This window comes from Podarcis tiliguerta, assembly GCF_965153285.1.
Source record: "Podarcis tiliguerta genome assembly, chromosome: 2".
Lineage (NCBI taxonomy): Eukaryota > Metazoa > Chordata > Lepidosauria > Squamata > Lacertidae > Podarcis > Podarcis tiliguerta.
In genome coordinates this window covers 10,313,490-10,331,351 of record NC_139535.1, presented here as the reverse complement: position 1 = coordinate 10,331,351, position 17,862 = coordinate 10,313,490, and the positions used below count along the sequence as shown (strand labels likewise).

The window sequence follows — 17,862 nt, the reverse complement described above, 5'->3', positions numbered from 1 at the left end:
GTGACAACCATCTTGGGGTTTTATTTTCTAACAAGTCCTTATATCTTATCCAAACATTAAACAATGCTTTTCTAACAATATGATTTTTAAACGCTTTATGTATTTTTACCTTATCGTACCACAAATATGCATGCCAACCAAATGCATTATTGAAACCTTCTAGATCCAACCCGTCAGTGTTTTCAAGAAGCAGCCATTCTCTCAGCCAGCAAAAAGCAGCTGATTCATAATAAAGTTTAAGGTCTGGCAGGGAAATCCACCTCTTTCTTTGGCATCAGTTAATATCTTAAATTTTATTCAAGGCTTCTTGCCCTGCCAAACAAATCTGGAAATATCCTTCTGCCACTTCTTGAAACAATCCATCTTATCCAAAATTTGCAATGTTTGAAACAAAAATAACATCCTTGGCAGCACATTCATTTTTATCACAGCAATTTGGCCTAACAATGATAACTTCAAATTTGTCCATGCTTCTAAATCCTTTTTCACTTCAATCCAACATTTTTCATAGTTATCCTTAAATAAATTCACATTTTAAGCAGTCATCTTAACCCCTAAATATTTCACTTTTTGGATCAATGTTAGTCCTGTCTCCTCCTGAAACTTCTCTCTCTCGTTCACAGTTAAATTTTTTTCTAAAACCTTAGTTTTCATCTTATTCAGCGTAAAACCTGCAACCTGTCCAAATTCTTGAATCAGTTCCAATACCCTTTTAGTACTAGGTTCTGGCTCCTGTAAGGTCAATACTAAGTCATCAGCAAATGCTTTCAGTTTGTACTGTTTAGCTCCCACTTGTATACCTTTAACCTCTTGGTCCTTTCTAATCATGTTTAACAAAACCTCGAGGACCAATATAAAAAGCAATGGAGAAATTGGGCAACCTTGTCGTGTCCCTTTCTCAATCTTAAGCTCTTCTGTCACCACATTGTTCACAATTAATTTTGCCTTTTGTTCTGAATAAATGGCACCTATACCATTTTCAAGATAGAAAGACTTTTTGGGGGCGGGGAGGACAAAAGAGGACCAAAGTTGGAATGAGAAACCAAAGATGAAGTTAAATCAGTAATGATCAATTGGGCACAGGATTTAGGCTATAATATACTATTTGAGGATTGGATAAGGCTCTGGAAAGTGAATTTGAAATTTATGGATTGCATATTGCTAAAAGAGAATTACGGTATATGAAAATGATGTATAGATGGTACACCACACCAGTAAAATTAGCAGAAATGTATAAAACAGACCAAAAGAACTGTTGGAGATGTAAAGAAGGGGAAGGTACATTTTACCGTATGTGGTGGGGTTGCAAGATTATTTAAAAAAATTGGGAAATGATCTACAATGAATTGAAAAAAATGTTTAAAATGACATTTGTTAAAAAACTAGAAGCTTTTTCGTTGGGTATTTTAGGTCAAGAGCTGCCGAAAGAAAAACGGACATTATTTATGTATGCTACGACAGCAGCAAGAATCTTAAGAGCACAAAATTGGAAGACCAGAGAAGCACCATCCAAAGAACAATGGCAAAAATCCAAAAATTAACGGACAAGCTGCGTAAAAAAGGACAATAGTGACTTTGAAAAAGAATAGGAACCTTTTACAACACATCTGCAGAAACAACAAAAAAGCATGAACTCAATGGCAGGATTTAAATAAACATTTACAACTTTATTTACAGAGAACAAGAAGTACAATGGGTCAACATAATATCATATACAAACAGCAGATTGTATCATTTGATGTAACAAGCCACAAAGGGAAGCTGGGGGAAGGCAACAGGGCTGGGGGAAATTGGAAAATGAATGTTTAGTGATGGTGATGGATATTTGTTGTAAGAAAGGAAATCAATAAAAAGAATTATAAAAAAGAAAAGAAAAAAAGAAAGGAGTTTGGATAATTATCAGGATTCAAAATTAATAAAGAAAAAACAAAACTCCTGGTAAAAAAATTAGATATACAAGAAAAAGTAAAGTTAGAAATAGAAACAGGACCTAAAATTACTAACAGAGCAAAGTATTTAGGAATTTGGATAACCATGAGAAACACTAATTTATAGAAATACAATTATATTAAGGTATGGAACGAAATTAAGAAAGACTTAGAAATCTGGGGTAAATTAAAACTCACGTTGCAGGGAAGAATTTCTACAATCAAGATGGTAGTTTTACCAAAAATGCTGTTCCTTTTTCAATCAATTCCGATTCTTAATGTCCTAAATTGTTTTAAGGAATGGCACAGGTATTTGGCGAAATACCTTTGGCAGGGCAAAAAACAAAACAAAATTAAATTTAAATTATTAACAGAAATCAAAATCAAAGGAGGGTTTGGAATGCCAGATTTTAGGATCTACTATGAAGTTGCCTGCCTGGTCTGGCTCAAGGAATGGATGATCTTGAATACTAAATTATTGGATATTTAGGGCTGGGATAATATAGTGGGGTGGCACTATAATATAGTAGGGATAATATAGTGGGGTGGCACGGCTACCTGGGTTATAATAAAGCAAAAATCCACAATGGATTTCTAAATCACATTATTAGGAAAGCCTTATATGAAGCTTGGGAAAGGAACAAAAAATTATTAGAACCAAAAACCCCATGGTGGTTGTCACCAATGGAGGCGGAGGCAGTAAGAAGAAAAAATATGCATTCAATTTGGTTGACATATAAAGATCTTTTACAGGAAGTAAATAATAGATGAAAAAAATGTGAAATAATAAGACATAAGGGAATAGGCTGGTTTCAATACCATCAATTAAATGCAATTTTTGAGGAAGACAAGAAAGTAAATGGATTTGATACAAAATTATCTGAAATAGACAAAGAATTGATTATAAAGGATGATAAAAAATTATCTAAAATGCATAAACTATTATTAAATAGTTAAAGATGTCATAGTCAAATGGGTCATACAATTGATTTAGAAAAATGGGAAAACTTATGGAAAAGAGACATAAGATTTACAGCATGTTACACAATAAAGTTCTTTTTAAAAAATGATGTACAGATGGTATTTTAAACCCTTGAAATTAGCTAAAATGTACTGAAACACCAGTGGAAAGTGTTGGAGGTGCAAACTTAAAGAAGGGAATTTCTTCCATATGTGGTGGACGTGCCCTAAAATTAAATAATTTTGGGATGCCATTAATGAAGAATTAAATAAAATGTTAAGACATACTTTCCCCCCAAAACCAGAAATGCTTTTCTGGGCCTATTAAAAACAGAGATCACAAAAGAATAATTTTGTATGCAGTAATGGCGGCGAGGACAGTAATTGCTAAAAATTGGAAATGTAACATAACACCAACAAAAGAAAGAGTTCTTAAATTGTCAGGATATCATGAATTGGCCAAACTTACAGGTTTAATATTACAGTGGAAAGTGTTGGAGGTGCAAACTTAAAGAAGGGAATTTCTTCCATATGTGGTGGACGTGCCCTAAAATTAAATAATTTTGAGATACCATTAATGAAGAATTAAATAAAATGTTAAGACATACTTTCCCCAAAAAACCAGAAATGTTTTTTTGGGCCTATTAACAACAGACATCCCAAAAGAAACCAAAAGAATATTTTTGTATGCAGTAATGGCGGCCAAGATAGTAATGGCTAAAAATTGGAAAAGTAACAACACCAACAAAAGAAGAAAGAGTTCTTAAATTGTCAGGATATCTTGAATTGGCCAGACTTACAGGTTTAATAAGAAGTTATTCTAATGAGAAAATAAGGAGAGAGTGGGAAGTCTTTATAAATTATACGAAGAGAACCGATTTCCAGATTCATACTTGGCTTAGTTTAGAATAAAAATCTCACAGGTAATTAGAATAATTCTCCAAAAAATTAATCATTACAGACAACCAGTGATATGAAGAATAAAGAGCCACATGGAGTTAGTTAGAAGTCATTTCCGCCCCTTAGTCTCCTTTCTTTTTCTTCTTTTTTGGTGTTTTTTGTTCCTTTTCTTTTTTGGGGAGAATATAATGTTTTGTATTTTTGATATGCATATTATGTTTAGATCCTTGTAATTTTGTTTTTGAATTTTCTTCTGTTTTCTATTGTTTGTTCATTTTATTCAACGCTTGTTTGTGTGATGTAGAAGTATAAATTACTAAAAAAAGAAAAAAAGAGGGTCACCAAATAGCATGGCCCCCCATTTTACTTTGAGGACTATCCCTCCGGGTCTAGTGTAATTTGGATGGATACTGGAATCAGCAAGGGAGACCCAGATGTCCCGAAGGTGCCGCTATGCAATGCCAGGTCAATGATTCATAAGACCACTGCCACCCATGACTTGATCGTGGATGGAGAACTTGACCTGGCATGTGTAACAGAGACTTGGTGGGATGAAGCAGGTGGACCTGTCCTTGCCGCTGCTTGTCCACCAGGTTTCTTTTACGCACAGCAACCCAAGTCATCTGGGCAGGGGAGGGGTGTGATTTGCAGTCATTTGTAGGAAGTCATTAATTTGCACCAGGCGTCCTATTGGGAAGACCCAGTTCTCTGAGTGCATGCTCTTGAAGTTGGACAATAGGGGCAGTACAGGATTCCTTTTGGTGTACCGACCACCCCGCTGCACCAAGGATTCCCTGCCCAAGCTGCTTCAGGTGGTGGCAGATGTTCTCCTGGAGACACCTAATTTGGTTGTCCTTGGGGGATTTTAACATTCACGCCGACACAAATTTACAAGGGGCCGATTGGGACTTTGTGGAAAGCATGGCCTCCATGGGCTGTCCCTAAATAGGTTTGGCCCAACGTATAGTCACAGAAATGCCTTAGACCTGGTTTTTCTCCTCTATGGATGTTGGTGATCTGACACTAAGTAAAAGCGAATCTAAAGAAGTGCCTTGTTCAGATCACTTCCTGGTGCAACTGGACTTCTCCACAACCCTTCCCCTCTGCAGGGAGGTGGGTTCGATTTGGATGGTCTGCCACCGCCACTTAATGGATCCAAATGGTTTCCAGAGAGTGGCAGGGGGGGTTTTATCCTGTGTTGATGGCCTTTCAGCTGATTCCCTGGTGGCCCGCTGGAATGTAGAGTTAACCAGGGCTATTGAGTATCTGGCTCCAAAAAGCTCTGAGGGCAACGAGACGGCTAGAGCGCCAGTGGATCTGACCGGACACAGGTTAGAGCTCAACGTTGAGCCTACCAAATGGCGATAGCGAAGGTGAAGAAAACCTTCTTCACCCCCTCTATTGCATCTGCAGAAAACAGCAGCAGGAGACTCTTTCAAGTGGTTAGCAATCTAATGGAACCATCTCTCCAATGGCGCCCGGTACAGGCCACATGATCTCCTGCAATGATTTTTCAAAGTTTTTTGCAGATAAAGTCGCTCAGATTCAGAGAGGTAGACTCCCCCGTGGGAGCAGGGCGGGGGCTGGTGAGTGCTAGAGTCCTGTCTAGTAAAGTTGCGTGGGATCAATTCCAATCTGTTATGTCCGAGGATGTGGACAGATGAGTGAAACCAACCACCTGTCTCCTTGACCCTTGCCCATCCTGGCTCATAAACTCTAGCCAGGAAGGGCTGGGCGATGGGCTCCATGGGGAGGTGAATGCTTCTCTCTGTGAGGGAGCCTTCCCAGACACACTGAAAGAGGAAGTTACAGTGGTACCTCAGGTTAAGAACATAATTCGTTCTGGAGATCTGTTCTTAACGTGAAACTGTTCTTCACCTGAAGCACCACTTTAGGTAATCGGGTCTCCTGCTGCCACTGTACGATTTCTGTTCTCATCCTGAAGCAAAGTTCTTAACCCAAGGTAATATTTCTGGGTTAGCGAAGTCTGTAACCTGAAGCATATGTAACCCGAGGCAGCACTGTATTAAACTGCTTCTTAAAAAAAATATCTTTAGACCCAGCCAATACAGCCAACTATCGCCCAGTCTCAAATCTTCCATTCTTTGGCAAGGTGATTGGGTGGGTGGTTGCTGAACAACTCCAGGGGCACCTGGCAGATGTGGACCATTTGGATCCCTTCCAGTTGGGATTCAGGCCTCATCATGGGACTGAAACTGACCTGGACACGATGATTTCCAGCGGGCTAGGGACAAAAGTGAGAGCTGTTTCCTAGTTCTGCTGGATCATTCAGAGGCTTTTGATACCATCAGCCATAACATCCTTCTGGACCAACTAGAGGGGCTGGGAGCTGGAGGAACTGTTATACAGTGGGCCGTGTTCAGAAAGTGGTGTTGGGGGATGAGTGTTCAGACCCCTGAGCTCTCACTTGCGGGGTGCCTCAGGGTTCCGTCCTCTCCCCATGCCTTTCAGATTTCTACATGAAGCCGCTGGGAGAGATCAGGGGGTTTGGGCTGGGTGTTCATCAGTATGCGGATACCCAGCTCTACTTCTCTTTCAAATCTGAACCAGAGAAGATGATGAAGGTCCTGTGTGAGTGTCTGGAGGCGGTTGGAGGATGGATGGCGGCTAACATATTAAAGTTGAATGCTGACAAGGTAGATGTCCTGTTTTTGGGAGACAGGAGGCAGGCAGGTGTGGAGAACTCCCTGGTCCTGAATGGGGTAACTGTGCCCTTAAAGACTAGGTGCATAGCCTGGCGGTCATTTTGGATTTGCAGCTGTCAATGGAAACGCAGGTCAATTCTGTGTCCAGGGCAGCTGTTTACCAGCTCAATCTGGTACGCAGGCTGAGACCCTATCTGCCCTCAGACTGTCTTGCCAGAGTAGGGCATGCTCCAGTTATCTCCTGTTTGGACTACTGCAATGCGCTCTATGTGGGGCTACCTTTGTAAGTGGTCCGGAAACTGCAACTAATCCAGAATGCAGCAGCTAGACTGGTGATGGGGTGCAGCCGCCAAGACCACATTACACTGGTATTGAAAAACCAACATAGGCTCCCATTGCATTTCTGAGCACAAATCAAAGTGTTGGTGCTGACCTTTAAAGCGCTAAACGGCCTCGATCCTGAAGTAGAGTCTCCACCCCCATCGTTCTGCCTGGACATGGAGGTCCAGCACCAAGAGCCTTCTGACGGTTGCCTCACTGTGAGAAGCGAAGTTACAGGGAACCAAGCAGAAGGCCTTCTGGGTAGTGGTGCCCTCCCTGTGGAATACCCTCCCACCAGATGTCAAAGGAAAAAAACAGCCACCAGACTTTAAAAGACGTTTGAAGGCTACCCTGTTTAGGGAAGCTTTTAATATCTGGAGGACTATTGTATTTCAATATTTTGTTGCAAGCCACCAAGAGTGGCTGTGCCGCGGGGGAAATCCAGCCAGAGGGGTGTGGTATAAATTATATTGTTATTATTGTTGCTGTTACTATTATTATTATTGAAAACACTGCCAAATTATTTTCTGTACATCCAGAGACTTGACAGTAATCTTCACTTCCCAGGAAATCTGGTAAAACCTGAGTGGAAAACTCCATACATTTATATGGTTTCCTGCCTGTGTGAATTTTTTAATGAATATTAAGGTCTCCACTCCCTCTGAAGCTTTTTCCATGTTTCATAAATCTGGTTTTCCCCACGTGAGTTAGCAGATGTTTCCTAAGGTTCCATATTGGCTTAAGCTTCTCCCCTGTGGGAGTTGGCCAATGTAATGTAAGTTTATCCTTCCTGTTGAAGCTCATCCCTCATTCAATACGTTCCAATGGTTTCTCCCCTGTATGAGTTAGTTGGTGTATTCTCAGTGCTCTACTGTAGCTGAATCTCCTTCCACATGCCATACATTAAAATGGTTTCTTCCCCGTGTGATATTTGGTGTCTTAGAAGGTGTCTATGTGGATGGAAGCTCTTTCCATATTTAGTACATTTAAATGGTTTCTCCCGTGTGAGTTCGTTGATGTTTCCTAAGTTGTCCATTTTGACTGAAGCTATTTCCACATTCAGTACATTCAAATGGTTTCTCCCCCGTGTGAGTTTGTTGATGTTTTCTAAGGTTTCCACTATCATTGAAGCTCTTTCCACTTTCAATACATTTCAGTGGTTTCTCCCCCGTGTGAGTTTGTTGGTGTTTTCTAAGGTTTCCACTTCCACTGAAGCTCTTTCCACATTCAATACATTTAAATGGTTTCTCCCCCGTGTGAGTTCGTTGGTGTATTCTAAGTGCTCCATTTCGACTGAAGCACTTTCCACATTCAATACATTTAAATGGTTTCTCCCCTGTGTGAGTTCGTTCATGTATTCTAAGGTCTCCACTTCCTCTGAAGCTCTTTCCACATTCAATACATTTAAATGGTTTCTCCCCCGTGTGAGTTCGTTGGTGTATTCTTAGTGCTCCACTTTCACTGAAGCTCTTTCCACATTCAATACATTTAAATGGTTTCTCCCCCGTGTGAGTTTGTTGGTGTATTCTAAGTGTTCCATTTTGACCAAAGCTCTTTCCACATTCTATACATTGAAATGGTTTCTCCCCCGTGTGACTTCGTTGGTGTAGTTTAAGGTGGTCACTTCTACTGAAGCTATTTCCACATTCAATACATTCAAATGGTTTCTCCCCCGTGTGAGTTTGTTGATGTTTTCTTAGTGCTCCACTTTCACTGAAGCTCTTTCCACATTCAATACATTTAAATGGTTTCTCCCCCGTGTGAGTTCGTTGGTGTATTCTAAGTGTTCCATTTTGACTGAAGCACTTTCCACATTCAATACATTCAAATGGTTTCTCCCCCGTGTGAGTTTGTTGATGTTTTCTTAGTGCTCCACTTTCACTGAAGCTCTTTCCACATTCAATACATTTAAATGGTTTCTCCCCCGTGTGAGTTCGTTGGTGTATTCTAAGTGTTCCATTTTGACTGAAGCACTTTCCACATTCAATACATTCAAATGGTTTCTCCCCTGTGTGAGTTCCTTGATGTTTTCTAAGAGTTCCATTTTCCCTGAAGCTCTTTCGATAGTCAGTACTTTTAAATGGTTTCTTCTCTATGTGAATTCGTTGATGTATCCTCAGTCTTCCACTGTGACTAAAGCACATCCCACATTCCAGGCATTTAAACTGTTTCTTTGTTCTTCCCAATGAATTCACAGATGGCTCCGTAGAATTCTGGCCGTCATCTTCCTCACCTGCTTGGGAGTGGGGGGGGGGGGAAGAATCCTGTTAAGACTTTCAGGAAAGACAAGAAAGGAACTGAACAGGCACCCCCAAACTTGGCCCTCCAGATGTTTTGGGACTACAATTCCCATCATTCCTGACCACTGGTCCTGTTAGCTACGGATGATGGGAGTTGTAGTCCCAAAACATCTGGAGGGCCAAGTTTGGGGGTGCCTGTATTAGACTATAAGAAGAGCCTGCTCATTTGGGCAAAGGCCCACCTAGTCCAGCATCCTGTTCTCACAGTTATATAATAATAATTTATTATTTGTACCCCGCCCATCTGGCTGGGTTTCCCCAGCCACTCTGGGCGGCTTCCATAGAAACAAAGAATACAGTAAAATATCACAGATTAAAAACTTCCCTGAACAGGGCTGCCTTAAGATGTCTTCTAAATGTCAGGTAGTTATTTATCGCTTTGACATCTGCTGGGAGGGTGTTCCACAGGGCAGGCGCCACTACCGAGAAGGCCCTCTGCCTGGTTCCCTGTAGCTTTGCTTCTCGCAATGAGGGAACCGCCAGGAGGCCCTCGGAGCTGGACCTCAGTGTCCGGGCAGAACGATGGGGGTGGAGACGCTCCTTCAGGTATACTGGGCCGAGGCCGTTTAGGGCTTTAAAGGTCAACACCAACACTTTGAATTGTGCTCGGAAACGTACTGGGAGCCAATGTAGGTCTTTCAAGACCGGTGTTATGTGGTTTCAGCGGCCGCCCCCAGTCACCAGTCTAGCTGCCGCATTCTGGATTAGTTGTAGTTTCCGAGTCACCTTCAAAGGTAGCCCCACGTAGAGCGCATTGCAGTAGTCCAAGCGGGAGATAACCAGAGCATGCACCACTCTGGCGAGACAGTCCGCGGGCAGGTAGGGTCTCAGCCTGCGTACCAGGTGGAGTTGGTAGACAGCTGCCCTGGATACAGAATTGACCTGTGCCTCCATGGACAGCTGTGAGTCCAAAATGACTCCCAGGCTGCGCACCTGGTCCTTCAGGGGCACAGTTACCCTATTCAGGACCAGGGAGTCCTGTTGTCAACTAAATGCCTTTGGGAAACCAGCAAGCAGGATTTGAGTACAAGAGCCCCCTGCCTTCCTGTGCTTTCAGTCTAATCCTCTTTTTCAAGCTATCCAAGTTGTTGGCCATCACTCCTGTAGGATGGAAGTCCATAGAAGTCCATTTAGAGTATTGCTCATATTTTGGGCAATAGAATGAAAGGTGTTTTAGCAGAAAAAAATCATGACAAGCAGGCCTTCTTTGTACCAGGACGTCAGATGAAGGAGAATATAAGGAAAATCATTGATATTATTGAATATTTGGAAGTAAGAAATGAGAAAAAAGCGGCCTTAATGTTTATTGATGCTGAAACGGCTTTTGATAATGTTTCATGGGCTTTTATGAAAAAGATAAAAGAAAAAATGAATTTTGGGGAAGCATTTGGGAGAGGAATTGATGCAATTTATTTTTACCAACAGCTTATGCTGATTGTTAATAAGGTTATAACAGAAAAGTGTAAAATAACGAAGGGGACAAGACAAGGATATCCCCTATCACCATTATTATTTATTTTGGTATTAGAGGCCCTGGTGAGAGAGAAAAAGTGGAGAAATTAATTACAGGAATAACAGTAGAAAATTGTAATGTTCAATAAAAGGGACCCTCCGAGACATGCTCGAGGAGAGGCCTCCCAGATGACACCCACTACTCGTCTGTCATTTATTTCAACCCAACATCTGGTGACCCCAACGTGATCGTATCCCGAAATATTTTTGTCTTCTTTACCCTACCTGCAATCGTATAGTAAAACCTCGTACATAAGGAAAGAAAGGGGGAGATGCTGCGTAGTTATCTGGGGATGATGCTGAGTAGCTGTCTTTCTGTACATTCCTTTCTCGCCACCCTGGCACCACCAGCCCGGAATGTTAAGTGCGCATCATGTCCTGACCTTCTTATCTATCTGTATACATCCTCTCCTTATCACCCTGGAATGTTAAGTGCACAATTGAGTTCCTGACCGTGCCTATCTCTCTGTACATTCTCTGAGTCTCACTATATCAATCACCATAGATTGTTTACTAAGGAAGTCTCCATGCCTGTCTAACTCTGTGTTCCTTTTACCTATTGATGATTAATGTCTTATACGTAACCCTTGTAACCCTTATAACGCATTTGTGTTAAACCAATCAGCAGCCAGCACATACAAGGCAATGCTGTAATATTCAATAAAAGGGACTCTCCGAGACATGCTCGAGGAGAGGCCTCCCAGATGACACCCACTACTCGTCTGTCGTTTATTTCAACCCAACAGAAAATAAAGCATATAAATTAAAAGCTTCTACAGTTCACCTTGTAATTACAGTAAAGGATCCCATAAATACTCCACCAAAGGTGGTAAAAAAAGATACAGGACTTCGGGCAGGCCGGAGGCTTTAAACTAAACAAGAATAAGACTACGTTTTTGGTAAAAAAACACAATGGAGCAAGGCCAAAAGGAATTACAACAGAAAAGAGTTAGTTATACATAACAAAGTCAAATTCTGAGAGATTTGTTTGATAGCTAAGAATATAAATATTTTTAAAGACAATTACAAGAATGAGCGGAAAGAAATAAAAAGAGGTTTAGAGATATGGGGAAGAATCAATTTATCATTTGGGGGAAGAATATCAGTAATAAAAATGAATGTATTGCCAAAAATGTTATTTTTATTCCAATCAGTCCAGGCAATAGGCAACGCAGGATGCTTTGAAAAATGGCAAGGAGATATATCTAGGTTTATCTGGAAAGGAAAGAAACCAAGGATAAAAAATAAATTATTAACAGATGTAAGAGAGAGAAGAGGTTTTGCCCTGCTGGATTTGAAACTTTATTATTAAGCATCCTGTATCTGCTAGAACCAGGAATAGATTACATTGGAAAACACAGATACTGTATTTTAGACATGGAAGGACATGAATTATGGATAGCATGGATATTTATGGTAGGAAAAGGCCTAGGTGCATAAAGCTTCTCAGAATCATAGAGTAAGATAATCAGTTTTTAGGGTATGGGAGAAGTATAAAAATTTGTTTGAGTAAGAAACACGCTGGTGGCTTTCCCCCTAGGAAGCAATATCTCTGAAAAAAATTGAATATGAGAAGTAATTGGCTGACTTATAGAGAGCTGTTAACTGAAGTTGAAAACCAACTGAAATAAAAAGATTTTGAAGAGCTAAGGGAAGCTGTTACTGACTGGTTACAGTACCATCAACTAAACAATATCTTTAAGATAGACATGAAAAAACTATTAAAAGAATTGTGTCTAGGTGAAAAATTCCAAAAAGGTATAAATGCAATATATGACCAACAGAAAGCAAAAATTATTATTAATGGAGAGTTTGGAGAAGAAATCAACATCTTTGAAGGTACAAGGCAAGGATGCCCCCTATCCCCAATGTTATTTACTATAGTATTAGAGGTTCTATTAAAGAAAATAAGGCAGGACAACCAAATAAGAGGAATAGCAGTTGGTGAAAAAAGATACAAGTTAAGAGCCTTTGCAGATGATGTTATGATCACAACAGAAAATCCCCTACAATGTACACCTAGAATATTGGAATGCATAAACGAATATGGCAGATTAGCAGGATACAAATTAAACTATGGGAAAACCAAAATACTACTGAAAAATATGGAAGAAAAAGATAAAGTGAAATTACAGGATTGGAAATTAAAAAGAAAATAAGGTATCCTGGAATAAATTTAACAACAAACACTATAGACTTAAGTAATGAGAACTATGGGAAAACATGGAATGAAATAAAAAATGACTTGCAAGTATGGGGGAAATTAAATCTTTCCTTACTAGGGAAAATATTGGTAATAAAGATGAACATATTACCAAGGATGATGTTTTTATTTCAAAGTATCTCAATACTGAGGAGATAAATGTTTTAATAACTGGAAAAGAGATTTGGCTAAATTCGTATGGTCAGGGAAAAAGCCAAGAATAAAATACAAAATAATGATAGATAAGAAGGAGAGAGGAGGATTTGGTCTCCCTGACATGGAGTTATATCATGATGCGGTGGGTCTGACCTGGCTAAAAGAATGGATCAAATTAGATGACTCAGATGTATTGGATTTAGAGGGAGTAGAGATGAGATTTGGAGGGCATGCCTATCTAATAGATGAAAAAGTCAAAGTACATAAAGGCTTCCTAGGGCATATAGTCAGAAAGTCTATATATAAAATATGGGAGAAATATAAAAGACTCCTAGAACCAAAAACTCCCTGGTGGGCATCGCCGGCAGAAATTGTCGCAGTGAAAAAATTAAATATGAAAGAAAATTGGGTTACCTATAAAACTGTATTAAAGGAAGAAAATGGAGAGTTGGAATTAAAGGATTATACAGAATATAAAGCTCATATTAGTGATTGGTTCCAATATATTCAAATTAAGTATAGATTAACGAAAGACAAAAAGCTAGGATTTGAAAAAGAAATATCAAAATTCGATAAATATTTAATACAAGAAAAATCAAATAATATATCTAAATTGTATAATCTGATCTTAAGAGTGGCAAACAAAGGATGAATTGGTTAAAGCATCAATGATTAAATGGGCATAAGATATTGGGAAAAATATTATGTTTGAACAATGGGGAAAATTGTGGAAAGAAGATATGAAATTCACTATGTGTTATATACTGAAAGAAAATTACCTCAAAGTACAACATAGATGGTATTTAACACCTGAAAGAATAACAAAAATGAATAAAAATTGTAGCGATGTCTGTTGGCGATGCAACACTGCAAAAGGTACTATGATACATATACAGTGGAACTGTTTAAACATCAAACAATTTTGGGAAATAATATATAACGAAATGAAAAAAAATGTTTAGATATTCATTTAGGAAAACACCAGAAGGTTTTCTATTGGGAATAGTACCAGGAAGCCTAAAGGAAGAAGACAAGACCTTATATTTATACGCAACAGTAGGCGCAAGGCTATTGAGTGCGAAAAACTGGAAAAGTGGCATTGTACTGACAAAAATAGAGTGGCTTGCCAAATTATTGGAGTCCTACAATATATCCAAAACAATGGGAGAAATTGGAAGGATCTCAAAAGAGAAGATAGATAGGGACTGGAAGGTGTTTAAAAGATACTTGCAAAACCATATTGAAAAATCAGAACTCCTATTAGAATAAACAAGTTCCGTTTCAAACACTGAAATACTGAAAAAGATGGATAACAATGTGTAATAGAAAAAGAAGTATGAAATTAGGCTAAAGGTGTGTGAAAGAAAGTAATAGAAGTAGAAAGAAATTGCAATTGAGTAGATTGGAAGTCTAACACAAAGGTGGGGTGAGGGGTGGTGGATGGTGATGGGAAAAGGAATTATTTGTGGGATTGAGTGTAAGTATGTTTGAACACTTTTAAGGATTGTATGAAATGTATGTTTGTATGCTTGTATATCTGTAATATATGTGGATTAATGATGAACTATTTTTACAATATATTTTTTTAAAAAATTAAAATAAAATAAAGGTTTTAGTTATGAGACATCACAATTTCAAAAAGAACTCTCAGGAAGTAACATAAAAAAATCTGTCTAAAATGTATAACTTGCTCCTAGAATGGCATCCAAGGATGAACAGGTCACTTCAAAGAAGAAGTGGGTACCTTTTGCTATATGTGGTGGTTATGTAAAATAACAGTATCATTTTGGGAAATGGCATATAATGAATTGGAAAAAAATGTTTAAAATAATGTTTGTTAAGAATGTAGAAGTTTATTTATTTGGAATTACAGGTACTGAGATCCCAAAAGACCAGGAAAGACTATGTATGCGACAACAGCTGCACAGATGTTATTATCTCAAAGATGGGAAGATGCAATAATCCCAACTAGGGAAGAATGGCAAGCCAAACTGCTGGACTCTGCCAAAATGGCAAAATTAGCCATGAGACTCAGGAATCAAGGACTTTAAAAAAGAATGGGGAAAATTTATAACTGACCTATGAGATTACTGCACGCAAATCAAAACGTTAGCTGGACTTTAGGAATCACTGGTCCATAAAGGGGAAGTCCATAGATTGACTATGCTTCTGTTGATTCATCATTTGCAAACCCAGAAATAGGTGTTCCTGTTTTTGAAGTTTGCCGCGGAAACCGAACGTGCTCCTGAGCTCCATTTTTACTGTTGCGCAACAATTTTAAGTGCCCCCATCCTAATTAAGGCTTTTTTTCATTCCGTTTTACCCTTGAGCAGCTAATTTAAGTCGTCTCCATCGTAATCAAGGTTTTTTTCATCCCATTTGTTCCCTTGCACAGCTAATTTGAGCCCCCCCCCCATCAATATTCAAGCCGTTTCTGGTTGCAGTGTTCTGAGGTGTCATTTGCTGCTTTAGTTTTTTCCTATTTTTTGCATTTTTATTTGTGTGGCTTTTTCATTTTTGACTGAGGCTTTGTTTTTTTGTTTTATGATTGATTGATTGATTGATTGATTGACTGTGGAAAGGGATAAAAGCTCCCCATTCAAACAATGACTATCATCAATGCAGGTACGATTTTTCTTTTTAATTTTTATTATCTACAATACTGTCTTATTTATTTTATAGTACAGAACATTGACTATTGCTTTCTTTTTATAGATCAATGGTCTTGTTAGATAGTAAAATTCATGTTAAATTGCTGTTTTAGGGGTTGTTTTTAAAAGTCTGGAATGGATTAATCCATTTTGCATTACTTTCTACGGGAAATCACGCCTTGGTTTTGGAACGCTTTGGTTTTGGAAGACTTCTGGAACCGATTAAGTTTGAGAACCAAGATACCACTGTAACTCCTAAGATTTAAAATCCTGGAAGAAGAAAATCTGCCCCCACTGTCCTTTATGAAAGGGATTCAAGAAACAAAGAGCTGCTTTGGAGAAGGCCTCACCCCTTCCTTCTTCCTGTCAGGAACTTCCTTCCATTTGTCTCCTCTCCATCTTTTCCTCCTTCTCCCTCCACCATCCATCTATCCCTGTCCCCATCTCCTCTCCCCTGGAACTCACCAGATTTCTCCAAGGGTCCTGGGAGGGAATGCTCAGAGGTTGTGGGGAGGGATGCGGGAGAGAGCCTGACCAGGTCAACCGTCCATCTTCCTCCTTCCATCCTGGCCAGGGTTGCAGGTTCAGTCACAGCTAGGTTTGCAGGTTCAGCTTCCTGAGGAGCGCAGAATCCAGAGCAAGTTGCAGCTTCCTGGGAGGGAGGGAAGAAGAAGCCAAGGGAGTCTGAGAGCCCCTGCAGGGATTCTCCTGCCCAAGACATTCTGCTGCCCCTGGAGAAGCCCCAATTGGGCACCCCCTTCCCAAGAGCCCCCACCCATTTTCAAACACCTTTGCCAATTCCTTTCATCACCTCCCTTCCTTATTTATTTTATTTTATTTTTATTTATTTTATTTTGTTTATTCAATCTTTATTGGTTTAAAATCAGCACACACACACACACACCAAAAGCTTATAAATAGGAAAAGAAACAAAACAAAAAAGCACAATACATTACACAATACAAAAGAAATAGAACAATACATCACGAATGCACAAAATTATTCCACCCATCAACTTCCGACTTCCTTGATATAGGTTATTTATTTTCTTAATTAGGTAAAGGTACCCCTGACCGTTAGGTCCAGTCACGCATGATTCTGGGGTTGCAATGCTCATCTCGCTTTACTGGCCGAGGGAGCCGGCGTTTGTCTGCACTCAGCTTCCGGGTCATGGGGCCAGCATGACTAAGCCGCTTCTGGCAAACCAGAGCAGCGCATGGAAACACCGTTTACCTTTCCGCCGGAGCGGTATGTAATAAAAAAATTATTTATCTACTTGCACTTTTGACGTGCTTTCGAACTGCTAGGTTGGCAATTTTCTTAATTACTTGCCTCTATTTTTCAATAAACTTTATCTTTGTTAAATCTTGTCAGAATACTTTGTACCTTATTCAGTTCCGAGAGTTATTCAAAGCATTTTAAAGTTTTTATAAGGGGACACTGTTCTTTTAAATATTGTCTATAGAGCTCCCATTCCCGTTTAAAATTTTGGGCAATTGATTTCTTATCTTTTCCGTCATCTGTGCTACTTCTATATATTGAAGGATTTTTACTTGCCACTCCTCTTCTGATGGAATTTTATCTCCTTTCTACCCCTTGGCAATCAGCATCCTCACTGCAGTTGTTGCATAGAAAAAGACCCCTTCCCAAGAGCCTCCACCCATTTTCAAACACCTTTGGCAATTCCTTTCACCTGCCTGTCCCACCTCCCTTCCTAAGGCTGGGATGGTATGCACATTAGTGGCCTGAGAGTAGATCCCATAGAACTTAAGAGTTAATCTGCAAAGGACTGCTCTGAATACATGGGTGGCCCTTGCATGGAGAAGAAGGAAGCCCCTTGCTTGCATCTGGACCCCCTGGGAGAGGCGGTGGATCCGCCCACTGCTCCCTCTGCCCTCGCTGCCGCCTCCTCCTCTGTCTTCCTCCCCTGCAAACACCCTTTGCTCTTCTTGCTCAGGGGAGAGAGGCAGGAAGAGCCTTCAATCCCATTCGTTTCCTCCTCTGCAGCCCAGTGAGAGGGGAAGGAGCGGCAGCGCCTGGTTCACTTCATGGCTTACTGGGATTGTGAATGAACAAGTCCTCTGCCTTCCATGTAGTGGGAGTGGGGGGGGGGTTAAAAGTGGTGAGGAGACCCCTCTCTCCAGTCCTTTTGGGAAACAGGAGTTTTGGTCAGGAGTAAACAACTTAGATGGCAAGTTCACAAGAGAAGCACTTTGGAGCACTGCTTGCTCTTACTATGTGTTTGGACCTAGAGGACAACATACA

General features: G+C 39.9%; 3 protein-coding genes and 1 long non-coding RNA gene across 4 annotated transcripts in view; 2 read left to right on the top strand and 2 right to left on the bottom strand.

Annotated features, from left to right (window-relative positions):
- LOC310670265 (uncharacterized protein) overlaps nucleotides 1-17,862 on the bottom strand; it is a 100,791-nt gene that overhangs the window by 10,133 nt on the left and 72,796 nt on the right. The window lies entirely within an intron of this gene.
- The window catches only part of LOC310671052, a 74,252-nt gene continuing 59,778 nt past the window's right edge, over nucleotides 3,389-17,862 (top strand). The window contains exons 1-2 of the long non-coding RNA XR_014507719.1: nucleotides 3,389-6,794; nucleotides 6,920-8,139. This is a non-coding gene — a long non-coding RNA (uncharacterized lncRNA). The remainder of the gene's footprint in view (nucleotides 6,795-6,919; nucleotides 8,140-17,862) is intronic.
- Nucleotides 7,110-16,249, bottom strand: LOC310670631 (uncharacterized protein). Its single transcript, XM_083426249.1, has 2 exons — nucleotides 16,063-16,249; nucleotides 7,110-9,008 (listed from the first exon to the last, which is right to left on the bottom strand). Exons 1-2 carry the CDS (start codon nucleotides 16,160-16,162, stop codon nucleotides 7,762-7,764), a joined length of 1,347 nt encoding a protein of 448 aa, XP_083282375.1. The 5' UTR covers nucleotides 16,163-16,249; the 3' UTR covers nucleotides 7,110-7,761.
- LOC310670792 (uncharacterized protein) overlaps nucleotides 11,373-17,862 on the top strand; it is a 58,561-nt gene continuing 52,071 nt past the window's right edge. Inside the window, exon 1 of the mRNA XM_083426555.1 lies at nucleotides 11,373-14,299. The gene's annotated coding sequence lies outside the window, so the exon portion shown is untranslated. The remainder of the gene's footprint in view (nucleotides 14,300-17,862) is intronic.